This window comes from Ambystoma mexicanum, chromosome 3p, assembly GCF_040938575.1.
Source record: "Ambystoma mexicanum isolate Mex_15411 chromosome 3p, UKY_AmexF1_1, whole genome shotgun sequence".
In the NCBI taxonomy this organism is placed as follows: domain Eukaryota; kingdom Metazoa; phylum Chordata; class Amphibia; order Caudata; family Ambystomatidae; genus Ambystoma; species Ambystoma mexicanum.
The window spans coordinates 1,256,282,494-1,256,309,009 of NC_090925.1; the positions used below are offsets into that span (position 1 = coordinate 1,256,282,494).

The 26,516-nt window shown below is 45.4% G+C and overlaps 1 protein-coding gene across 2 annotated transcripts in view; it reads right to left on the reverse strand.

Moving 5' to 3' along the window:
* LOC138581423 (cytochrome P450 2D17-like) overlaps positions 1 to 26,516 on the reverse strand; it is a 669,998-nt gene that overhangs the window by 231,556 nt on the left and 411,926 nt on the right. For both annotated transcript variants that reach the window (XM_069652740.1, XM_069652739.1), the window contains exon 6: positions 18,111 to 18,252. In XM_069652740.1, coding sequence (XP_069508841.1) covers positions 18,111 to 18,252 — 142 coding nt within the window. The remainder of the gene's footprint in view (positions 1 to 18,110; positions 18,253 to 26,516) is intronic.

The window sequence follows — 26,516 nt, forward strand, 5'->3', positions numbered from 1 at the left end:
ACCAATACCAGGGGATGTTGATCTCTGAGTGCAGTGCAACGTCTTCCGAAGTCATTCCTGCTGAAACTTTGGTGGGCTCCTGCTGGACCTCTAGAGACACAATTCGAATCCCTGAAGTCCCTTCATTGTGGCTGTCACACTAGCATTTCAATCCCCCAAATATAATAGTACCAGGTTGTAACACTAACCTACTGTCTTACAATGCAGTTCTCAAGACCTGTTCTGTTAATCAAAATCAGATACAGGTACCCAACACCCATGCCCCTTAAGAAGCCTCAGGGAGAGCCATGGGATTGGTACATGGGGCCGTCAACAAGCAACTTGCTGCACACTCTATGTAACCCTTTGGCTCCAGCCATCTGCCCTATCACTACAACAAACCAATCAAGACATTCCCCAAGTGTCAATGCTCAAATGCCTGGGTGCCCCACCTCTAAATCAGAGATCGTAGTGAGTCTCCCAAGTTGGGAAACATCCAGGGATTGCAGGTACGTGATCCCATTAATCATCATCAACAGTATCCCTTATCAATCGCACATAGTCACCCCAAATGGAGGCTGTGAATTTAAAATAAAATGCATATTTTAGAATGATAAATCACTGTACACAGGAGCCAGAGTTCTGACCACTAACTGCTGCAATCTTTCTGGAATGGCTTGGTTCCTTATTCTTTGATGGGGATCCAACATTCCTAATTCCTTTTTACCAGTCCCCAGGGAACAAGTATGAAGGCTCCTGGTGACTTGATCCCCCCTACTTCGCCCCCGTGGGAATTGCGCAGCAGGCACCACTGTGTCTCATAGTGCGAAGCAACCCATGTCATGACACATGGGGCAGGCTGTATGATGCTTGGAGAGCCACCCTGGACCAAGCAATCAAAGCACTCAAAGAAGGTGTGCCAGAAGCCACATCTGGGACCATCTCCTCACCACCAGCAATCAATCACCCATGGCATGCTCATTCTTACCCGCGGCCACCTCACTCTGCAACTATTCACCCAGGGTCCTCGAGTCACCCCGCTTCCACAGCTTGTGACACTGTTCTCACCTGGGCCACATGATGTCAATGCAGCCCCAAGCACTAAGCTTATACCTCCTCTATGAATACAGACCATCCTGGCACAGGTCCAGGTGCTGTGGCACCTGGAGCCCAACTTCCCAGGCCGTGGAGGGTCACTTGCATCCATGATCCCCAGGAGTAGCAGTCACTCTCCACTCCCCATAGCAAATGGTCTCTTGAAGAGTAGGCCCAGGGCTCCATAGTACCTGTGGGGAGGAGTGGGTCATGCAAGGCAGCAGTCCCCCAGGCTCCAGTTCTTCCTTCTCTCTCCAGCAACCCTTTTTTAGTTTTATTAATCCTTGTGCAATACAATTCCATGGAACCACCTGTGTGGTCAATTATGAGCATTGTTGAGAAGTCCAAATTTGGAAGTGGCCCTCTTCCATTTCTCATGGGACATTCCAAGCATCACCCATACAGACAATGGCTCCATAACAATACAACAACAGCATTTAGTTACCAAATTAATATGTGTGTATTTATTTACTATACCCTAGCAACATGAAACCACATCCTAAGCAGTCCCTATTTGGGCCACACTTAACATAGCCATGATTCTGAGAGTGTTTGACTGGTTGGGTTCCCAAGAGGGAGATATTCAGTTTTTGTAGGGTTCATTTTAAGCTATGACCCTGTAGTACTTGAAGGTATGAGTTCGAGGCAATGTGTTTGCCATGCAATATCTTCTATGCAACTTACTTTTAGCTATAGATGCCTGTTATCTGCATGTGGAATTAGAGAGATGTTTGGTCATCAACGATACAGCCTAGAGGCTCCAAATGGAACATTCCCCTCCCCTCTTAAGCACTTTCTTGTGCACCGCTTTCTAAAGAAGCCCTCGGCCGATCCTTCCTCTCTGGCTAACTATTGCCCGATCTCCATCACTCCTTTCCTGGGCAAACTCTTGGAAAAGCTGGCCATCTCCCTGCTTAATCTAAATATCGAATCTGTTGGTTGCCTCCATGACCACCAGTCTAGCTTCAGAGATGCCAGAAGCACTGAAACTTCTCTTCTGAACACCTGTGAAGACTTGCTTTACAATCTTGACTTAGTCTCAGGAAGATAGCTCAGGGGCAACTTGCTCGCCTTGGAAACAAGACGACACGGAGCAACACAGGTTCGATCCCCAGGTCTGCGCTTAGAATCCTCTTGGTATTAAGCACATTATAAATAACCTATCACACCACATAAAATAAGCGGTATCTCATCACAATTTGTGATACAATAATGCTGTTTTGCTGTGTATTTAAACAATCATGTTGCACTAACTGCGATATGATTGTACAGCTACAACCTTTAGTTTGCCTCTGTGCACAGTGTGCACTGCAGGCGAGGCAGAAGCACCCAGGCTGGGCTAAAAACATTGTATCAATGTTATTAGCCCAGCCTGGATGCAGCGTCATCACGTCGTGAGAGGAGGATCTCAGCCCTCCACTCACACTCTGGCTTCCGACTAAGAGGTAAAGTGGAGAGAGTCACAGTGCTAGGGGAGGTTTGGGTGGGGGAGCCGGGCCCTTTTCAGGGAAATCTTTTTGGTGCTGCTGGGCCTGGGTGTAAGTGGCTGACAATAATATTTCTCCCGCCCGTTTCGGCGAGAGAAATATTCGCAGCCACTTGCTAACACCCAGCACCCACTGTAATAACGCAGCCTGCTGCTCGTAGAAGGCCTCTACGAGCAGAAGGCTGCGTTATTACGGCGGTTGCTGGTGTTAGAAAGTTGCTGAGAATCATATTTCTCCCGCCCAAACATTGCAATGGGAATTAATTCCTGTGGCGCTGTTTGAATAACCCAAGGGGGACATTTCTGATAAAAATGTGATTCAAATTGTACAATATTCAGCAACACTGGTCAAAACTATTAGCCACATAATTTAGTCCAGTAACCTATCAAACTGGCCCACATTGGTCAAAAAAGGTGGCCCACTTTGACCCAAAAAATTGACCCACATAAGTATTTTGCGTTTTTGGTTAAGCCATGGGCCTATTGCCCTATAGGCCAGTCCGAGCAGCCTGCAGTGGTGCATGGAGATTAGCTGCCAAATGTATCACGAGGCAGGCAGCCAGAGCCAGCAAGAAGCTTTACACTGGCCATAACTTTAATGTGAGCACTGCAAAGCACATATTAAAAGCCCCAGAACAGAAATGGTGACTTTTTTGCTGTGCTTTGCAGACTGGAAACATGGGGGCAGTTGCTGGACCCCTTGCCCCCAGAGGCTTCAGTCCTCTTGTTTGTAAAGACGAAAGGCCCCAACGCTGTCCCCGATTGCTGGGCTAGGTGTTAGCAAGTGGCTGAGCTGGCATTTGTTCGGGTGGGAGAAATATTATTTTCACTCCTTAGCGGGTGCTGAGGGGCCCTGTCAATTCTCGAGGCCCCTCCAGAGTGAGTGGCATTGTTGTGGATAAGTAATGAGTTGCCTTTTTGCCTATTTTGTAGGAATTGGTCTGCAGTGTAGAGGAAGATTGAGCAGATAGGACCTTTCCACTGTGACTTGATAACAACAGGCCTGAGAGGTAAGCAAAGCAGCCTAGCCCAACATTTATTCTAAAAATATCTTTTTAATGTAGACTAATCAAAGGCAAGCAGGAAATATCAATACCAGCCTCTTGCTTGAGCTCAGCCCCGCACTAAAAGAACTTCTGGTGCTGGCAGAAAGCCTTCTAAATATTCTTTCAATCACAATTTAAATAATATTAGAATGCTTTCTGAGCAGGCTGTGTTAAAACAGCAGGGCTGTGAGCATTTGGTGGGCAACATATTTGTACCAGAGCCCTTTGCTAGCATGCAGCTCTGCACTGATAAAGCCTGCAGAAGGCTAAATCATTTGTTCTTTCCTGTCAGCAGCAAGAGGCAAGAGGAAACGGGAGACCATTTAACATTAAAGCTAACTGTCAAGAGTCCAACAATGTGTAAATAAGTTAGATACCTTAAACACCACATTCGCACAGAAAGTCATTCAAAGCTATTTATTTTTAAAGCTGAGTTCATCCATGAGATCAAACATGGTTTTGCATTCTGAGATGTGTAGTCTTCGGTTCAGGGTGGTGCAAATACTCGAAGGAGGTTGCTTTGAGTGTACTAATTAATTGATGTCTTGTTAACAATGTGAAGGACACAGCACCCTGTGCTACAACACTGACTGCATGACCCAGCCACACATCCTTGAATTGAAAAATGTTTTTAGCGCTTTATTTGTTTGGCCATTCATGGAGCAAACCTTTACATTTTACAGACATTGCATTGATGTTATAATTCAGAGGTACATAGAAATCATTTCTGCATTCTTGATAATTCTATAGCTTGTGGTACAAGTAATTCTGGTGACATTAACATTAGTACAAAATTGCTAATCAAATAAGATAATTTGCTATTCAAAAAATGTTTAATTAGCAAAATCTGCTAATCAATTTTTTAAAACTAATTTATGCCTTGCTATCATATCATATATAGGACAGGACTGCAAAACTTGTCCTTGGCCTCAAGCCCTGGGATCGTATCTCTCCAGCTCTGAAATCTCTTCACTGGCTCCCTGTGGCTGCAAGGATCAAGTTCAAGACCCTCTGCATCGTCCACAATGTGTTCGGGGGCCTGGAACTGCTCTACCTACGACCTTCTCTTCCAAAACATCTTCCTTCTTGAGCTCTCCGCTCATCCACATCCAACTCTCTGAGGGTCAGACGCTTCTCCAAGCAAAGAGTTGGGGGCAGACATGTCTCCTCGGCTGGGACCTCCCTCTGGAACAGCCTCCCTGCCTCTCTTTCAAACTTGAGTACAACCACCTCCGGTTCTAGAAGCAACTAAAGACCTTCCTTTTCGGTTTTGCTTTCCCCAATGCTAATGCACCCACCTGACTGGTCATCCTCTGAACTCGGGCCCATGCGCCTTCATGTCCAGTTGCCCTAGCACTGCCTCTAGGCTCCCCAGCACTTAAGGGTCTGTATCTGCAACCCCACAGTCCCTTCTTTCTGCACTTATGAGCCAGACGCTGACTGCACTTGTGAGTAAACTGCACTTCCCCCTTCCCTTCCCTCTGGCACTTCTCCCCTTCTCTTTTCCCAGCACTTGCGCAATCTGAATAACAGAAGGCCTAGTAAGATTGTTATTTTGTCCTCCCTTTGTTTGCTCCTCCTTGTCGTGTCGTGCTTAGAAACACTTGTGTAAATGTGCATTCTAAATGTCACATCATATCATATATCAAATAGAGGTTGAATATGACTTGTGATAGGATGGCTCATTGGGGGATTACACAGGGGACCTGACTCTAACAAAAACCATCTCAGTATACAATCCCTAAAGTCCATTCCTTGTTTGTAGAACTGTCAGTTGTGCTATGTGATCAACTATGCTGATTTCCGCCAAGAGATCAAGCAGGACCATAATGTGGAGGGCATGTTTGATGACATGTATGGTTGCCGTCTCTGTGCAGCACCTAAGCATAGAATTAGACTGGTAATTCTGCAACAGAAACTTTATGTACGTTTGTTTGTGCAGCTGTAAGGTGCTCTGCCTTTGTCACCGTTCCGGAGTTACCAATAAATTGAAAGACGATAAATATAGAAATCAAACAAATAGTTTCTACAAGTATTGTAGGATTTCCAAAACCAGATGTAGAATTTTCTTGTGCCACAATAACATTTTAATCACAAAAGTAAGGGAGGCCAACTGTTGCCTCATCATAAATAGCTCTTAAGCCAATGCATTTCGGAGAAATTCTCCTTCATCAGGGCTGTGCCCTACTAGGTCCAATAATACATAGTTCAACATTATAATCATGTTCACAATAAACCAACAGTTTGTATAAGTGCATAAAAAGTATGACATAAATAAAACAATATAATACACCATTGTATGCAATGGTAAAATAAACAATATATACCCCCATTAGATACACAAAGCTATACATGTGCGGGAAATGTGGAGAAAGAAAACAGATTGATGGAACATAATATAAATTGTACAGTCCATCAATATCATTCTGTGAAACAAAATAATGTAAGACAAAAAGAAAGAAAATACCTTAAATGTAAGACCAAGCGGTCAATCGTTACGAACTCTGTAAAGTTAAAAAAAAGTGTTTTTTAAATAAATATCCCATTTGCAAAAAACATAACGTGTGTTATGTTATTGTAATGTTATTTAGCATTTATATAGCACTCTATATATCATTGGTATGACCTCAAAGCGCTCGTAGGTTGAACGCCCTTGGGACCATAGTCCAGGTCAGTTGAGACAGTACAGTGTCATAGAGTGCTTGGGTGCGCCAGTTATGTGTGCAGCCAATGTAATTGCTTGATGGTAGCTGCATCCTAGCATTGGGTGTTGAGGTATTGAAATAGGTTGAATGTGTGCAGTCTGGCTGGTGGACACCAAGAAAGTGTTCTGGCTGTGTTAGGCCTGTTGGACTCTTATGTGTGCAGCTAGGCCGGTTTGTCATGGAGTATAGCTGCGTTTTATTAGAGTGATGAGGTGTTCATGAGGTAATGTTCGTATGTGAGCAGCTAGGCGGAATTGATCGAGGGGTGTAGCTGTATTCTGATTCTGTGATGGTGTAGAGAGTAAGCATAGTGATATGGGAGGTGAGTGTTTGTGTGGAGTTATGATTAAAAGGCAATCGATATTCTGCATTTCAGCCATGCGATTGCTTATTTGTGAATTAATACGCAAATTCAGTGCTGACATTGTTCGGGATTTCATTTAGGATTGGTCATCAGTTTGCTAGTGTTCAATCACTTCAGATGGTCGTGGTTGGTATTACGGAAAGAGCTCCGTTTTAGAGCTTTTCTGAACAGCATATAGTTTTGGGTGTGACGAATAAGAGGGGGAAGCAAGTTCCACAGAGTTGGAGCCCAGGCTGAGAAGGCGGAACCTCCGCTCCTGACAGAGTTAGTGGTTGGGATCACTAGAGGATGGCAGTGCTTGATCATAGGGTGTGGGATGGGAGGTATGGTTTTAACTTTTCTTATAGGTATGATGGGCCAGTCTTGTGCACTGCTCAGTGAGTGATGCATAGGGTCTTGAAGGTGGCCCCTCATCTGACTGGGAGGCAGTGGAGGGTTCAGAGAGCTGGTGAGGTGTGGTCTCTTTGGTCCAGGACTAGGAGCAGTTTTGCAGCAGCGTTTTCGGCTCTTTGGAGTTTGCTGAGTTGGTATGCCGGGGCTCCTAGGTATAGGGAGTTGGCATAGTCCAGTCTTGACATCACAATAGACATAATTGCGGCAAGTCTGTTCGGGTAGGAGAGGTAGGGAAAGATGCGTCTGAGAGGTTTGAGGTGGTAGTGACAGCATTTCGACACGTTGTTGATCTGACGGGAGAGGGTTAGGTCTGCGTCCATAGTGCAGCCTAGGATTTTTACATTATCGGAGGGGGAGGGGGTGCTGAGGGATGAGGGCCATGGGAGTGGATGTGGTAGAAGGGCATTGTTGCCACCACCATGATTTCAGTTTTGGCTGGCTTCAAAGGGGGATGGTTTGTTGTTTTCCATTGATCAATATCGCAGAAGCAGGCTTCTAGGTCGGGAAGGGGGTTGGTGCCTGACTTGGGAATTCTTAGGATAATTTCAGTGTCGTCAGCGTAGTTGTAACAGGAGATGTTGTGCATGCAGATGATTTCAGGTAGAGTGGTCATATAGAGGTTAAACAGGAGAGCAGATAGGCATGCGCCTTGGGGTACTCCAGTGTTCAAAGAGTGAGCACGCCCCGCCCACTTCTCACTCTTTTTCACCACTTAGCAAGCCCCGCCCACCTGGTGCCTTCCTGTCATGATGCCCGCTCCCGGGGAGCCGGTTCAAGCCCTGCGTCCCCGAAAGCGGACATCCAGTCCCCAAGGAAAGACCCAGCAACCCCATATAGGGGCCCTTTGGACAGTGTCCTGGCGCCTATGGCGCCAGGCTCATAAAAGACATCAGTCCTGGCGCCATAGGCGCCAGGCTCATTATGGGAGTGCTTGGGTGCACTTACCTGATGCAGACCATGCTGCAGGATCCCGGCCTCCTTAAGGCCTGAAAGGAACTACTTTACCTGTGGGACTAATTTACCATCCGGGCGTGGTCGGGGAAGGATACATACCTGATTGGAGGAAGGATACATACCTGGAACTTCTTCCAAGGCTATTTAAACCCCACCCAAACAGCCACACGTGCTTCGCATTGTACTGCATCTAGCAGCTGCACGCTCACCGTGTCTGCTCCTGCATCCTGACTTCTGCTACGCCTGCCAGCATCCTGGATCACCTGCAAAGGAAGAGAAGAAGAGAACAGAAGAGGCAAAAGTCCTTACCTGCTAAATCCGCATCCCGGAGACATCTCGCCGACAATCCTGAAAAGGAAGACTTTTATTTAAAAGCTCATCGCGTCGATCGCTGCAGCGCCGCATTCCACTCACCTTTCCAGGGCGCCTCCATGTTCAGCAGCGATCATCCGGATTCGCAGTCACGCCCCAGCGCCTAGGGAGAAAAAGGCAAGAACAAAAGGTGAGAGAGAGAAGGGAATAAGGAAAGCTAAATCTCCATGTTAAGACTTACCTGTTGATTCATTCCCTCTTCATTTCGGGTTCGTGCCGCATCCTGGCATTTCCGGACCCCGGCCCCTAAGGGGAAAAAAGGACATCAGCGTTAATGAGCGAATGAAAAGACATTACCAAAAAAAGCTCATTAAAGACTTACCTGATTTCTACAAGGATTTCACCTCTCATCTCGGGTCGGTGCCTGTTCCCCGGCATTCCGTACCCCGGCCCCTATGGGGAAAAAGACACTAGCATTAGTACATTAATGCATGGACACAAGGGGAACCTCTTATTAAAAAACTTACCTGGAAGCCAAGCAAGTTTGGTTCTCACCAAAGTGAAGTAACTGGATACCAAGGCGCCCCTGCATCAGAAGCAGGATGGAGAGCTCGTCCTTCCAGACCCTAAGGTGAGACGCTACGGGGAATCACAGAAGGGTTTCGAGGAGGGTGAGAGGGGAAAGTGGGAGGCCGATTGCATTACCCCGCAGACAGTTAATCCCCTATTTTCGCCTACAGAAGGATACTTCTGCGAGCCAGACAAGCCAGATTTGGGGGCCCGGTCCAGTCCGTCTTCCGAACCCTGCGCCTCACCTTAGAAGAGGTCACAGCAGCGCGAACCAGGCCAGCGCCTCCGTGGGAGTCAGGTGAGCGTTACACTTCCTGCCTGCCGCTCTTTTTCACCACTTAGCAAGCCCCGCCCACCTGGTGCCTTCCTGCTTCCCGCTATTTTCCACCACTTAGCAAGCCACGCACAATTGGTGCCTTCCTGCTTCCCGCTCTTTTTCGCCACTTAGCAAGCCCCACCCACCTGGTGCCTTCCTGCTTCCCACTCCTTTTCACCACTTAGCAAGCCACGCCCACCTGGTGCCTTCCTGCTTGCCACTCTGTTTCCCTACTTAAGGAGCCCTCCAGCTTCTTTTCCTTTGCAGATGGGGAGCAGGTGCAAGTGGATCTAGGTCATCTGGCCTAAGCCCCGCCCACCTGGTGCCTTCCTGCCTGCCACTCTTTTTCGCCACTTAGCAAGCCCCGCCCACCTGGTGCCTTCCTGCTTCCCGCTCTTTTTCACCACTTAGCAAGCCACGCCCACCTGGTGCCTTCCTGCTTGCCGCTCTGTTTCCCTACTTAAGGAGCCCTCTAGCTTCTTTTCCTTTGCAGATGGGGAGCAGGTGCAAGTGGATCTAGGTCACCTGGCCTAAGCCCCGCCCCCCCGGTACCTTCCTGCCTGCTGCTCTTTTTCACCACTTCCCAAGCCCCGCCCACCTGGTGCCTTCCTTCAGCATCACTGTCTTGTGGCCAATGCTGGATTTGACTTTTATGGACTTCATTCATTCATGGTGCGTCACTCTTTCTCAACTCTCATGCTGGACTTCCTTTGCATCTTGTACTCATTGTGGCCCTGAATCATGCTGTTCCCATCTTCATCTTGTATCCTGGCTTGCAACATTATGTGTTACTACTGACTTCTGCAATTGTATTCGCTCTCCACTCTTGCTTTTCCACTCTTTTTGACTGCTTACTCTCTTTTCTCTCCTCCTTTCTCTTCTCCGTTTTCCTATCTCCTCCCCTTACTTTCTTCTATGCACTTACTCTATCAGAATTGTCCCTGGATCTAATATGATAGGGACAGGGTGCGGCAATGCCCACAGCGCCTCGCATCCCGGCCTCTCAATGGCAACAAAGAGGATGGGACGTGTCGGCCCCCTGGAGACCGAACACAAACGTTTGTGGATGAGTGTATGTAGTTGTAAAAGTATATAAAGCCTGAAGGAGATAAAACCCTTTCCAAATATTTCAGGATGCCTTCATGAGGGCCAATGGGACGCCGCAACGTGGCACACCATAGGGTGTGGGCACGCCCACGGCATCTCGGTCCCGACCTCTCCATAGCAACATAGAGATCAGGACGTGTCTGCAATAGAACCTTTATGTCCGTTTGTTTGTGCAGCTTTAAGGTGATAGGTTCAATCACCTTCGCCTCAATGGATGGTTGGTAATTGAGCAGTAGTTTGATAGGCCGTCAGCATCCAGGTACACTATTCTGAGAAAGGAGCATATTAAGCTTGTCTAAAGGGAGGTTGGTGAAGGCACGCTGTGTGAGAGATGCTTTGAAAATGTGGAGGAGGGGTAAGAGGTCTTGGCTATTGATGAGCTGGATGATCGAGGAATAGAGAATGTCGTTTTCATATGTGGTGGATATGAAAGCTGTAAGGCTGGTCAGGCTCATTAATTTAAATGAACCTGATATTTGACCATTTCTGTTCCTCACAAGGGGTGATCAGTGGTGGCACTGGTTTGAAACACAGCATTGTGGCTATGGGACCCGATTTTTTAAATGTTATTGAGAATACATTATTAGGCATTGTATTTTTATGTCCATTGTGGAACGGCTGTTTCCGGTTGAGAGTTACAAAAGAGATTATTGCCTGAAACAGACATGTACTTAGCTGTTTTTATGAGGGCCTGCCCGCTGCTGTGCAATTGTTGGGGCATGTTGATTTTAATCTCTGATTTGTTTTGACACCAGTCTTTTTTAGCTAACCAAATGGTTAATGTACCATCTTTGAGATTCTGGGAGTGTGGAGGCTGCATGGTTGTGCCTTTCCGCAACACAATTATAATGGGGCATGCCTGTCAGCAAGAGTGCCTATGTTCTGGTTAAAGATGGTGAGGAGTGAGTTAATGTTGATTGCGGGGAAAAGCAGTGGTCGGGGGAGTAGGCTGTCCTCTATGGTCTCAGAGTAAGGCCTTGAAGAAGTGGCATTCTCTGAGAGAGGGTGGCTGCTGTACTTTATTGGTAGGTATCCTGCAGATAAGATGGACTGAGATAGCAATGTCTTGCAACCAGTCCTGTTTGATAAGTGCCTCACAGTTAACTAGTAGGCATGAGGATAGGACTAGATCCACAGTGTTGTGCTTGAGGCTGGGAAGGCTAATGGTGTGGTGCACTATGTTCAGAATATTGGTGATATCATGGAGTCCTAGGCTGTCCGAGTTAGTGGCTAGTTGATGTTGCCTAGAAAGATGCTATTGGAATTGGCAACAGAGGCTGATGATACCAGATCTGTGATACTGTTTAGGAACTCCACGGCCTGCCACACTTGTGGAGTGGTAGATTAAATTAAATCTGGCAATACCGGCTCCTTGTCCACACTAAGAAGAGAGTCCATATGCAAGTCTGCATCTCTGCGGCATCTAACAACTCGGCTGAACTCTTTAAAATCTGCAAGGAGCTGGCCAACCCTGCTGCAGCCTCTACCTCTCCTGTCACCTCCCAGGCCCTTTGCATGGCCCTGGCCTCTCATTTCATCTCTAAAACCGAGGACATCCTGTGCACTCTCTTGTCCTGCCCCCTTCTCTCTCTATTACCTCTGGCCCCCTGCAGCAGTCTCTCCTCCCTCCTTCTCAGTTTTTCCTCTGTTCTTGCCCGATGAGATTTCCAGACAAGTCTGATCTATGAAAGTCCGGTCAAAACAGGTTCTTCCCTGTTCCCCCAAAACCATCACGGAGCCCATTGACACCCTTGCTCTGGTTCTGGATGACCTCTGTAACCATTCTGTCACCTCTGGAGCCTTCCCTCCCCTCTGAAGCACTCCCTTGTGCACCCTCTTAAAAAACACATAGCCGATTTATCCTGCCTGGATAACTATTGCCCAATTTCTATCACTCCTTTCCTGGGTAAACTCTTGGGAAAGCTGGCCATCACCCAGCTTAATCTTCATACCGACTCTGTTGGTTGTCTCTATGACAATCAATCTGGCTTCAGAGCCGCCAGAAGCACGGAAACTGCTCTCCTGAACATCTATGAGGACCTGGTCTCCAACCTTGATTCTAACATCCCTTCTGTCCTCATCCTACTGGATCTCTCTTCTGCCTTTGGCACGGTCAACATACCATCCTGCTCAACCGTCTCTGTCATAACCTGGGTGTTACCGATCAGGCCCTGGCCTGGCTGACCTCTTTCCTCTATGATCGACCCTCCCAGTTCCAACTTGGGTCCTTCCTTTCCTCCATCTCAATCTCTACTTGTGGTGTTCCCAAGGTGTCTAACCTCTCTGCCTGGCTGTTCAACTAATACCTGGCCCCCCTTGCCCATCGTATTGCCGCTCTCTACTCCAACCTTCAGAGCTATGCAGATGACACTCAACTCGTTTTCAGGCTTCCCTCCGCCACCTCTTCTCCCTCCCTCATCTCTGACTGTCTGCCATCCAGGAGTGCTGTGCCGCCAATTATCTCTGCCTTAATGCCAGTAAGATGGAAATTCTCCTCATTGGCACACCTGCACCCTCCTTTCCTGTCACTCTCTGGTCAGCCTCCTTTGGCCCTCTTCCTGCTCCCACTTGTTAGGCTAAGAACCCCGGGGTCATCTTCGACTCCACACTCTCCTTTCTGACGTCTCTAAAAAGTCAAACTACCAACTGCACCTCCTTAGAGGTATTCTTCATTTCCTTTCCTTACCCCAGAAGCCTACTGTCTCTAGAGCTCTGGTTCTTTTTAGGCTAGACTACTGCAACAGCCTCTTTCTGAATCTGCCAGTCTCTACTCTGCGCCCTCTGCAACTCATCCAGAACATGACTGCAAGACTTGTCCTTGGCCTCAAGCAAAGGGATCGTATATCTTCAGGACTGAAATCTCTGCACTGGCTATCAGTGGCTGTGAGGATTAAGTTCAAAACCCTCTGCATTGTCCACAAGGCCTTCTGGGGCCAGGGCCTCAATACCTTCAACTCTCTTTTCCTAAATAAATTCCTTCTCGAGCTCTTCGCTCATCCGCCTCCAACTCCTTCAGGTTTAGTCGCTTCCCCAAGCAACGAGTTGGTGGTAGAGCTCTATCTTCGGCTGGGGCCTCCCTCTGGAACAACCTCCCTGCCTCCCTGAAACTTGAGGAGAACCATCTCCGGTTCCGGCAACACCTCAAGACCTTCCTCTTTGCTTCTGCTTTCTCTCCTCCTCTCCCCTGCTGAATTCCTGACTTTAACTGCACTGGTCACCTGGCTACCCTCTGATCTCGGGCCCTGGTCCCATCCCCTGACAGTTGCACACCTGCACTGCCGCCCGGGCAACACCTGCACCTAGGGGCTGTTTCTGTATCCCTACAGTCCCCTCCCAGCTCTTGACACTTGATGTCTGCACCTACCCCTGCACTTGCCACTAGCTGGCTACACTTTTTACCAACTGTTCTTATTATTTTATTTATTTTACTATTGATCCTATGCATTGCACTCCCCCTTCCCACATGCACTTTTCCCTCTCTCCCCTCCCCTGCACTTGCACGATCTCAATGTCACCTGGCCTAGTAATATCGTTGTCTTTGTCTTCCCCCTGTTCCTCCTCCCTTGTCTCGTCGCGCCTTGAAACACTTGTGTATAGGTGCGTTATAAATGCCATATCATATCCCAGCACCTTTGCATCAATGATGAAAAGACAGAGATCTTACTGATCAGCTTGCACTCTTCTATCAACAAACTTAGCCAGTCCTACAAATCCTTCATCATTGAGGGCATCCCCATTCAGGTGTCCAGCAATGTCAAGACCCTGGAAGTCTACCTGGACACTGCCCTCACAAGACAAGTCAATGCGATTGCCTCCTCTGCAGCCCACATCTCGAAACTAATGAACGTGTGCAGTCATTCTTGACCCCTTGAAAGCTGTGTCACCATTGCGAGAGCTCTCATAGGTTCAAGACTGGACTACTGCAATGCCTTATTTGCAGGAACCTCGTCCCGCAGCCTCAACAAACTGCAAATTGTTCAGAATAATGCCCTCACAGTGGCTGTCAATAAACCAAAAGGTGAGCACATCTCAGCAGCTTGAAAATGCGTACACTGGTTACCTATCCGTGAACACATCATCTTCAAATCGCTAGTCACCAAACTCAAAACCTTACACTTACCGCTTGTCTGAGTCATTGGAATGTCCAAACTCTTCTCTTATAATATATTAATTGCCCTGTCATTGAGCTAACTGCTTCCCTGAGTTCCCTGTATACATTTTAAACTCCTTGGGCCTCATTACGACTCGTGCAGAATGGGTTTACGGGTTCTGCTAATGGATGCGGACCCGTTAACACCATTCCGCACAATTACGAGCTCCTCTCGTGGGACCCGGTAAGGACGCCTACGAGGGGAAGAAGGAGCTAACAACGGACCGGTCGTAATCGGCCCGTTGTTAGCTCCCTCTCCCATTCCCATTGAGCCCTATGGGGGCTCAAATGGGAATGGGGAAGGTCCGGGCTCGGGTTCCCTGAGGGAGGAATTACTGGGCCCTCCGAACTCGGAATGGCCCGGTAATTCCCCATTCAGGGAACCCAGTAAAGGAGCCAGGTTTGGCGGCAGCCATGCCACCAATAGCGGCATGGCTACCGCCAAACTCGTAATGAGGCCCCTTGTCTTTGCAACATGAAACCAGCGCCTTGATGCCTCTGGGTTTAGTGCGCTTAACTAATGAAAAAACAAAATAAATAAATAAATAAAAATGTCTTTAGAAATCTTCTTTCTTCTAAAATGTTTTGAGCCAAATGCCCCCATAATTCAGCACCAGAAGAATGTTAGGTGAGCTTGGAATCTTGAAGAATGTAGAACACAGTCAGTTATCAATCTTGAAGAACGTTGATACTGTTACACTGATTCGGACTATGTAGAATTTAGCTAGTTGATTTAGATTTTAGCCGTCATACTAATTTTGGGTCACTGCTTACCTAGACTCCAGTCCCTGAGGGATTAAACCTACACCGTGTTGGGACCATACTAATGGTGAAATGCGCCATAAAAATGACGTACTACTACTACTACTACCATGCAAAGTCACTGATCTTGCTTGTGCATATAAATCTACTGCAGGCAAGATCGCTTTTTCTCTATATTATTAGAAAACCTATGTATGGCACCAGTTCTTTGGACCATTACAGTATATCTGCTGGATGTATGTTGTTGTCACGTCCCATTTCTAGATAATCTAATCCTGAGATAAAGAACTCAAGACTTTCTATTGTGTTAAACATGACATGTGATCAGGGATGCCATTTCACCAAAATGCCTGGGGTAGCGGAAGTTACATCACACAACCGTTGACCTCTGATGACATCACAGGAAGTGATGTCATTTGACCCCCACCCGGAGTGACATCACAGGAAGTGGTAAAACATGACCTTTCACCCCTTGACAAAACAGGAAGTGGCATCAAATAGCATTGTTCTTAAGTACACTACGGAGAAAATGGTTACGATACAACAATGTGATAAACATTTCATACAAGAATGGATCACCATATGGATTGTTAATATCAGTGTGAAAAGGCCCATATTACCAAATTATTATGAATACAAGCAGACGTCCAAGGCCAAATGATAATGATGTGTTATTATATAGCAATTACCATAAGCGCTTTATATAGAAAAAATATAGATAAAATATCACCCAACATGTGTTCGTACTCATTTATCCACCTCAGAAGGATGAAAGGGTGAGTTGAGGTGTTTAAGAATAGACTAAATCAGTGACTCACCCTCTGAAGACTGCCTGAAATAAACCTTTAATGAGTCTAGCAATTATTGTATAGAATTCCAGAAAGACAAATTATTTGTTATTCCTATTCTTTCTTATTTAGGGTCACTGCTCAAAGCTGTTTTTTTAAGAGGCCTGAACAAGAAAGCCAGCAACTCCAGAAATAACAAGCCACATGGTGCTGGCCACAGCCCAGGAGCTTAAATCAAAACATATATATATATATATATATATATATATATTTTTCTTTTTTTTGGGGGTAGCAAGGGAGACAACAGGGGTAGCAAGTCAGATCTCATGGGTCACAACTGCCACCCCTGGCGACCCCCATATGACATCCCTGCATGCGATACCTTATATGTGTGACAAGTCATGGATACTGTTTTTGCCATGTTGACATTCAAATTCCGGGTTGTCACAGAATGTATTTATAATAAGGTAGAAGCAATCACACATGCCTTTGTGTCGTGCAAGCTGGCCTTTGGAGATGTCTCCTCCATGCTACTGAGATGGAACACTCTGCTACAGCCACTGCTTATAATCTCTCCTGCCTCCCAAAACTACAATGACACTTGTACAAAGCAAAGAATATGTGGACTGGTCACAAAAAGGCACCACAATCAGTAGCAACCACTGAATGCAATCTCTAACCTAAAAAGATTACTGAGATTATTTATCAATTTGCAAAATATCTTCAAAGTCTCTTCAATTTAACAAACAAGTATGTGGACTGTTCACAAAATAATGGACTTTCATTTACAGCCACTGAATGGCCTCATTCCGAGTATGGAGGTAATCATTGCGCTATTTGCGCCATGACTACCTCCCATACCGGTACCGATTCCGTCCTGGTTCAATGGGGACTTACCGGTCCATTCCGACCTTGGAAGGACCGGTAAGTCCCCAATGAAAAAACTATTCCCCACTCCCATTTCAGCCCCCATAGGGCTCAATGGGATGGTGAAGTAGCTAATAACGGTACCGCAATTTGCGGTACCATTATTAGCTCTCTGGTCCCTTAGCGGCTCCCGATAAGGGCGCCTGGTAAAACCAGGCGCCCATTGCAGGACCCGCTAAAGGACCTCGGAATAGGGCGCAAAGGGATTACCGGCACCAATGTCCTTAACGGTGCCCGGTATCCCTTTGCGCCCATTTCGGAATGAGGCCCTAACACTTTGTAAAACGATTTATGTGAATTTACATTTGTAATAGAATTGATAAGACTTTTCTGCTCATGCAGCAGATATGTGGACTGCCTAAAAACGACCGTACACTTATTCGCAGCCACTGAATACACTCTCTTGCCTTCAAAGATTTCTAAGACATTTCCTTGGCAAAGAGATTACTAATTCTTCTCGACACAAACAGCAAGTATATTTGTTTGGCCACACCGATGGCACGCTTAGTTGCAAAAACCCAATTTAATCTTCTACTTGCTACTGACTCCGCCAACATCTTTGGTCCTTCTCTCCTCAAACTGGGAAGCAACGGCATATGTGTCCATTTCACAAAAGGTAAGTAGCAATTGCAAAAAATGCCCTATCCTACTTCACTGTTCTCCAACACACTGAACTAAATCCTGTGGTTATTTAATACTGCTCCCTCAAGTGAAGCCTATTTTAATATTCTACCTCTTCCTGACCTAGATCCTAACAATGTTCTAGCTAAACCCCAACTAAAGCCTATTCTCTTAACTGCTCTGCAACCTCTTACCTATCTGCTTACACCACACTGATTCTGAAATTAGACCATGCATCACTAATAATCCTCGCTATGCCCAACCAAGCAACACACTGTCTGTATCACCCACAAACTTTGGAAAAGACTGTTTTTCGAGAAAAAAGACCAAATGTTGGATGGTTCAGTTTCAGTTCAGTTGTTAGCCTAACAAGTTCACCCAGGCTTACTATGTACTACAGAAAAACATGTGTTCTTGAAACAGGAAGCTGGCATTGATCACTTCCTGTAGGTGTATGGCCATATGAATTTAGACAATTATTATTATTTGAACTCGTTCTAATCCCACGCCCACATTTTGCCACATTAACACTTACTCTGAACATCTGGATAAAGGAGCATGTAGAGCAGGCCCCAGCGTAGTGTTGTAGAGGTTGTCTCTGTGCCTGCCCCAAACAGGTCACTGGTGGTAAAGAGAAGGTTTTCTTGACTGAAGGTGCTGCTGGGGTTGTCTTTAGTCTGTAAGGGTGCAGAAATGGACACACGTTAAGTGCTATTCAACATGGCAGTGCTGCTGCAGGAGCTGAACCTTAATAAGTGAAAAAGCATCTATGTTAATCAATGCCTGCTTAGCACAGTCACTTTCATTGAGGATATACTTTTGGAATATTGAATAAGGGTGGATGCTGGGGTGAACTCTCCGTCATGCTGAATACTTACCTGGCATTTCCTGAAAGGAATAAGAGAAATCACTGGTAGTTTCACTATGTAATTGTTACACAGGAGCCACAGTGGAGGGTAATCTTTGAACTCTGTGCTATTTCCATTATTCAGGATAAGAAGAGGTTTGTTGCATGCAAATCCATTTGTACAACAGTTGGCTCAACTGGAGCGATCAAACGTAGAGATAGATGGGCAATGGGGTACACTGGCAATGCAGTTCGATATATAAAAGCAGATGAGGAGTCGGAGGGAAAAAAATATGTATCATGGTGATGAAAACGAAATGGGCCACATTCCAAGTACAGTGGTTCAGTAAAAAGTGGCAGTAAAGTGGCTTTAATTCCATTTAATGCCATATTACCACACTGCCGTACTATGGGTTTTGGCGATAAGGGGATGATTTACCACCAACAAACAGCTGGAGGTAAATCACCATTCTACTGTAAAAAAAAATAGTAAATTCACCACCTGGAATTACCGAATCCACCAGCAAAAAGTCCCATATAGTCCTACAGACTCTTCAAAATGGGGACCAACACCACTGTGCCACCACTCATAATCCTATAGTAAATCTTGTGGAGCTGAACGTGTGGACCTACATAAGGGCAGTCCCTGAAGGAGAAGCTACAACAACCACGGTACCTATAAGTACCGTGGTTGTTGTAGCTTTCAGTGAATGAACTGGGCAGACTGCAATGTCACTGCAGCCGGCAGCAATAAACAAGGGTGCGCTCACGCAAAGCGATGCTGTAATGTGGTAATTCCTGACAGTCCGTGCAGGCAGCCGGGCTGCGGAGAGCAGCCAGCATGCAACGCTTGTTGCAGAAATCAGTTATTTAGAGGTTACTTTTGCTTGTGCCCCGTTACTTGAACTTCTTATGAACACCGCCTTAAAGCACCCAACTAAGGTATCTACAATTGGGTAAGCTACTAGGTGGGGAACTTCACACTTGTAGAAGACTGGCGTATAATCTTCTTAGTCCCAAAGACTGAGGTTGCAATAATTCTGCTTTGCTTGAGAAAAATGTACAGTATTTGGTTTTGGTGGATCCACACACATCACCCCTAAATAAGTACAAGCATGAGGGAGTTGATAATACTGACATGTAAGGCTAAAAGTGAAAGTAAACTACCATCACTGATTTTTCTTTTGCACCTTTTGAAGAAAATAAAGAGTAAGGGGGCAAAACGTTGCACATGGTAGTCACAGTAAACTGCCAGGAGTGCTAGATTTTTTTTTATCATCAGTTAATGAGTTGTCTTAAAATGTTACAGGCCTAGATGAGTCACAATAGAAAACTCTATTTACAACTCGTTGCTTAAATTGTGTTGGAGAGTTTAGAGGAGTCATTTAATCATGTAATTGAAAAAGATGAACAGAAAACTGTCAATACTCAGCTCAGTAACTCAGTTAACTGTAATTTGCCTGAAAGTGACTTTTATAAGGTAAGAAACCAAGGTGAGCCTGACACAGGAGATTTCAAATTAAGTGGGGGTCATGCCAACAAGTTAAAGGGCACAGCTAATCATGTAAATGTAACAGAAATGGAAACTGAAATTAATGCTGTGAAGATAGAGATGGTAGGACAGGAGTGTAGTGTTGATCAGGCAAATTCCTAACAAAAAAAAAGGACAAAAGAATGGAAAAAAGATAAATTATCGGAATAAAAATAGGTTTTCGTGAGCTCAGAACCAATAAAGAAGCACAAAACTGTAATCACAACTAGTCATAGAATGTATTTCACATTACAGGAAGAAGTGGGGAGCAATTTCAGCTTGAAGATGAAAGGTTTACATGGGAAATAAAAACAGCATAAACATGCTACCCCTTCCTAAAGATATAAGTGACTTTATGATATGAAAAGACATTGATAGGAGAGCTTCATCCTTTCAAAGGGTGATAAAGAGCAAAGAAGAGGAAGTAGTAGATGTTTTGAGATTAAGTGATCCAACAATCCTAACAAAAAAAAAGGTAGTTCAGCCTCATGGGGAAGCGTCACCAAATGATACACTAAGTGATATGTTATCCTAATGCACAGAGGGTCTCTTCCACACACAAGTAACTGGTCCACACAATCAAAATAACATTTTACGAATATGTCACTCAATTCTAGTTCACAGAGTGAATACGTCAGAGGATATTGAATGGGTGGAACGCCCGGTATAAAGGACATATTTAAGGTAATAGTTTAGTTTAAGATAGAGTCAGTAGATGTATCCATATGGCTATAAAAGATAGTACAGAAAAGGGCTATTTTGTGTACCCAGTTAGTGGTGTAGGTAGGTCGGAGTTTAAGCATCAGGTTAAAGTATGGTATAAAAGTGAAATTTCAAAGAACAGAGGATTTCCAGCTAATATTGATTTCAGGATAATTTCCTCTATTGATAAAACAGCTGGTTATAAATTCCAAATGAGAAATTTTGAGAAAGACGACTGGGCTTGGTTGCCTAATGTGCTTCAATCAAAAGCCTTAACACGACACCAGCCACAAAACCAACTTGCTGCTGCTCTCTTCGAACACCAGAGGGTTTAGAAGTTTTCTTGGACCAAATGGGAAAAATAACTATATATATGCTCACAATATTCTCTTATTCCTAGAAACCTGGCTAACAGAACCTCCCACGTTAGATGGTTGTATAAATATGATATCCCCATCTAAGCAGGGTCTTCAGGGTAGACCGAGTGGAGGTCTTCTAATTGCAGCGAGAAACAAGTACAAACTAGAGTAATTTGGAGGTAGGAGCAGCAGCGGGTTGGTGTTGGGTAGGAATGAAATGTAGGATGAGAGCTATCTGTATCAAGGTATATAATCTTCCAGGTGGTGTGGTGTGTGAGCTCATATTTCAGGTACAACTGGCAAGATCATCCTCTCAAGAGATTTAAAAAAAGAATTTACAGGTGCCTATGAACACATGTTGGGAGAATATGACATTGAAGATGGTGACATTCAGAGTCATAGCCTACTCCAAAAACAGGAAAATATATATGGTCATTTTTGGCACAACCTTATGAAAGACTGAGGCTTATACATGTTAAAGGGTTAGGACAATAGGGATACCCCAGGTAAATGTATGTGGTACTATGGGGAAAAGGTAGGGGATTAAAGGTGGGCACAGCTATAATTCTTCAAAATTCAAAATCTGTAGAGAAATAAGGTATTGGAGTGCACCTTAAAGCCTTGGCACAAGGTTGCTATTATCAGAAAGAAGAGAGAATCAGAAGCTAATCTGATTCTAAGTGCGCTCACTTGCTGCCTTCCATACAGAGTTGCAGGTAGATTACGGTTGCTGTTAAATCTTCAAAATAATGATCTAAGTCAAAGAGGTGTGTTTTAAGTGGTTTTAAGTGGTGTGACCACTTTCCAAAATGTATTCCAGATGTACTGAATATGAATGACTATTCAGTGCCAAGATCTATCTGTGCCAATGCATTTCGGACATCAGAAACTACGAGGGCTAGTGCGCACTAACTTTTCTATTCACCCAGCTTACCTGAAACTTAATATTATATTAGTTAATGCCTAAAGCAGTCAACATGGGAATGTAAACAGTCCTCCTCCTTATATTGCCTTCCTTGATTTTACTGTATATAGTATGGTTGATAGAGAGAGCCCAATGTCAGCAGTGGACAAAATGGGGCATCGATGAAGGCCTACTCAATTAACCATTCTTCTACATACAAATAAGTCAATAAGCATATGGCTCAACACTAAGATTGTAGCCAATCGAGGGCAGAAACAGGGGTGTGTCTTGTCCCCCACTCTTAACTTACATATGGCAGGTAGGGAGGTGGCCTTGCATCACCTGTGGAGTCCCACAAGGATCCATCCTGTCCACTAGTAATATTCAATCTTTACATGGAACCGCTTGCAACTGTAAGGAAAGCGTGGTATCAAATTAAAACAGACACAAGTGATCACAGTTCAACAATGTTTATTAAACTGTAAAAATGGGTGAGATAAACGCCTAATCTATCAAATGAGAATAATACAGTCCTAGTGGAGTCTAGTGAAATAAAAAGGTCCTATACTAAAAAACCTACTGCCAATCCTTACCGCTATGCTACAAAACAGTGTGGGATAGTTCTCACAAGAAACGAAAGAAGTGTTCAGAAAATGATAAGTCAGGATGGTATGGCTGAGGTCTCCCTTCCCCATGTTTGAAGCACGGGACAAGGTGGGATTCTCGATCACAGCACATTCCTGGGACTCTCCGTCACAAGCTCAGTTACATTTCTCTATATCAGGGCCTTCTGTGCCCAGTCTCTTCTCATGCAAAGTCTCTTGCATGAGAAGAGACTTCGGCCTGATATGCCAAAATAATAAAACAAAAGTTCCTTCTGTTAACCTTCATACCGGATGATTACCCTTCACCCTTGGATCCCCCTCAGTCGGGCACCAATCGTTCTTTCAGCATCATCATCCCAAAGAACTTGTCAGTTTGAACAGATACTTCTGAAGGGCGACCTCGTCTCGCTGGGTCACTGTGTTAGCCTATGGCAAGTGCAGGCTTTACAAAATCACAGTTTGCACGGCGTTCCCCTCAGCCGGGCGCAAATGCCTATTTTACAATTCCCTCAATCGAGTTCACACTTTCCCAATCGGCAAAACATCTGCAACTTGTCAAGGACTTTCGATTGTACAAGGCATTTGGATTGATCCTTTTATGACCACCTTGACACCTTATGCTGGCCTTCCCCGTGGCCTCTTGGTACTTGGAGTTTTAATATTCCTTTAGCTCAACACTTTCTCTTTGTTCAGGAGATGGGTACCAGCCAGAGACCTTCGACTGAGCGCCCACGTGGCGCTGTACCACTTTATCTCTGGTACCAGGTTAGTTCTCAAAAACAAAATACTTTTGTATCTTAATCTTCTTAATGGTGTCACTGCAACCTTATGCCAAACACATTCCGGTCCCACAATCAGGTTCTTCCAACTCACTGGCTGTGCTGATCTCTTTTGCGTTTCTTTTGCTGCTGGAGTCAAGGACGGTACCACAATGGCAAATGCGTCTCCCCGCACTTGCTATCAGTGAGGGAGGGTTCCATGTACCTCTGAAATCCGTCACACCATGCGCCAGCAGCGATGCCCGGTCTTATGTCGTATTTGTCGGAGGCTTTGCTGGTCGAGGTTGAAAAGGGCAAGCCTTCTTGACGTCCTTTCAGGTCTCGCCGCCTTTCTCATCATTTGAACTGCCATCCTGGAATAGCTGCTTCCTCGTGAGTTCGGCCTTGCTCAGAGTGCTTTCGTGCTCTGCCTTTTATTCCTATGGGGAAGGGCAGTCAGGTGTGTAGTTATCATCAATTGCCTGATTCTGCCTAATCCTTGTATTGGGACATGTCATGTAAACGGCTCTGGTGTTAGTCTGTTGTCTTTCACGGTGTGAGAAAGTATTTTTGTTGGAAAATGGCAGGGGTTAGAGTTTCTACATATCCTAAGGGATAGGATGAGGAAAAGGTATCATAAGGAAGGCGGTGCCGCATCCCACTCTTTGGTGTCCCACTTCTACTCCATAAAGTCCCCTCCATCCAGGTGATCCTCCCGCATTGGTCCACCCCCAGGAACTGTATCCAAAGCGATGGTCATGTCCTGGCCACCTGGATGACAGATCCCCGGAGACTAGCAGGTGAGACACCTTCAGGTTTCTCACATACCCTTCCTCCATGCGATGTAGCCGCATCTGTTTCACAGGGGGACCGGGAAAGGAAATGTACATTCCCCTAGTCTTTTCCTTTTTAGTGTTCTACAGTGAAACAGTAGGGTTGCAGGTCTAGAAACCATTCATGACACGAGGGTTAGAGTATTTGCGTTGGCTAAGCCAAACTAGGGGAGAATGGTCCCTGACTAGTGTAGATTTCCTCCCCAACAGGTAGTATCTAAGGTGGAGTATGGCCCACTTGATGGCTAGGGCCTCTAATTCCAGCACAGAGTCATTTTTCTCACGTGGGAAAAGCTTGCGACCTGCAAACAAGATGGGATGTTCCAATCCATTGCAAACTTGAAATGAGACTGCTCCTAACCCTGGAAGGGAGGCATCTGTTTGCAATATGAAATCCTTAGAGAAATCTACTTCCTTTATTATCGGGTTCTGGCACAGAGATTGTTTTAAGTTGTTATAACATATATCATCCTTGTCAGTCCAATTAAATTTCTGGGGTTCAGCGTTTTTACGTTTGTCTGTTACCCTAGCTGTTTTGTCCGAAAGTTTGAGGATAAACCTACGGTAATATCCTATTAACCCTAGAAAGAATATGGTTGCAAGAATGTATCCATGCGGCTTCGGAAGGTGGCTGGCACGCCGCGTAAGTCAAAAGGGAGGACTTTGAATTGAAACATTCGTAAGGGCGTTGAAAACACTGTCTTTTCCTTATCTGGCCCATATACTGGGACTTGCCAGTATCCTTTTGTTAAGTCTAGGGTGGATAGAAAGGTGGTGGTTCTGAGTTTACCAATTAGGTCATCGATGCGTAGCATGGGATAGGCATCGAAGTCGGAAATTGCATTAACTTGATGGTAATCTAAGCAAAACCAGCAGGAATGCTCAGGTTTATTGACCAATACAATAGGTGAGGACAATGTGTCTGAAGAAGGCTCGATAATATTGGCTTTGAAAATGTTATTTACTTCCTCAATGACTATCGGTATACAGGCTTACAGGAGTCTATACGGTTTTTAATTAACCACTTTTCCCCTAGGTGTTTTAAAATAGATGTAGGTTCCTTTTATTCCTCCTGGTTCTTCAGAAAATACACTGGGAAAGGATCTATCTACATCTTTTAGATCTTCTTATTGTTCTAAATTCAAAGCTACCTATTTCTTCTGGAACCAAACAGGATAGTACTTTGGCATGGGTGGCTGATGGGTTCTCTTTCCACTCCTTTAGGAGATTTACGTGATATAAATGGACCTTCCGTTTTCTGTCCGGTTGGGCTACTTTAAAAGTACAGGTTCCTGTTTGTTCTAATATTTCATAGAGCAAATGCCACTTAGAGACAAGCTTGTTTTCTGAGGTGGGTAAGAGGACCAGTACTTTCTGTCCTAATTGTGAGAAACCTGGTGTTCTTCCGAGTAGAGCCCCGGAATCCCTTATTCAGGTGGCCAGGACACGGCCATCGCTGTTGGATCCAGTTCTTGGGGGTGGACCAGTGGGGGAGGATCACCTGAGTAGGGGAACCCGGGGTTATGCTCGGGGAATTGCCCCAGGTGAGATGCAGTACTATGCCGAGGAAGAGGCGGACTACATCCCTGAGGCCTTTCTATAATACCTCTTTCATCCTTCCTCCGATAAAGTCTCTGAAGTCTAAATCCAACAACCCCTACAAATTTGGCAAATCTCCTAGGAGACCAAATCCTGTTTCACTCAAACCCCACAGCTCAAAGAATCCCTGTTTTCCGGTTGCCTACCCGGGCAGTCACCATCATTCTTCTCCACGTCCATCTGATTATTTCCTGCACTCCCAACTTACTCAGACCAAACACTACCGTTCAAACAATTCCCCTTATTTAGTTACAGATAAGAATACTGGTCCTTCCCGTTCGTTGCACGACTCCTACAAAAGTAACCTTTCTGAAATTCCTAACCATTTTCTTTCTTATGCCTCCTTATCCCCATCCTATCACACAGAACATGTACAAACTCTACCTCTCCCCTTTTCTGATATGCACACTTTTCCCTGATGTAGAAAACCACAGACTAGTAATAAACCTGTTTACCTCAGATGTCCCGACGCAAGGCCCAGGCAAAGTCAGGCAGTTTACTTAAATCGCACACACCTGATGGCCCTTCCTTTTCCCCAAAGGGATAAAAGGTGGAGCCAGAGAGCACAGGACAAGCACGGCAGACAGCACGACATGGCTAATCGAGCATGGCAGTTCAGGAGAAGGAGAAAGGCAGCGGGAAGCAAGAGGGTGGCGAGGAGAGAAGTGACTTAGCCCTTTTCATCCCAGACCCGCAGAACCATCATGGAAGAGAGCATAACACTGCAGACAATAGCACAAGTGTCTTGCAGGAGATGTCAACGGTACACAGAACATATTGAACCAGAAATGCAGGAGCAAGGG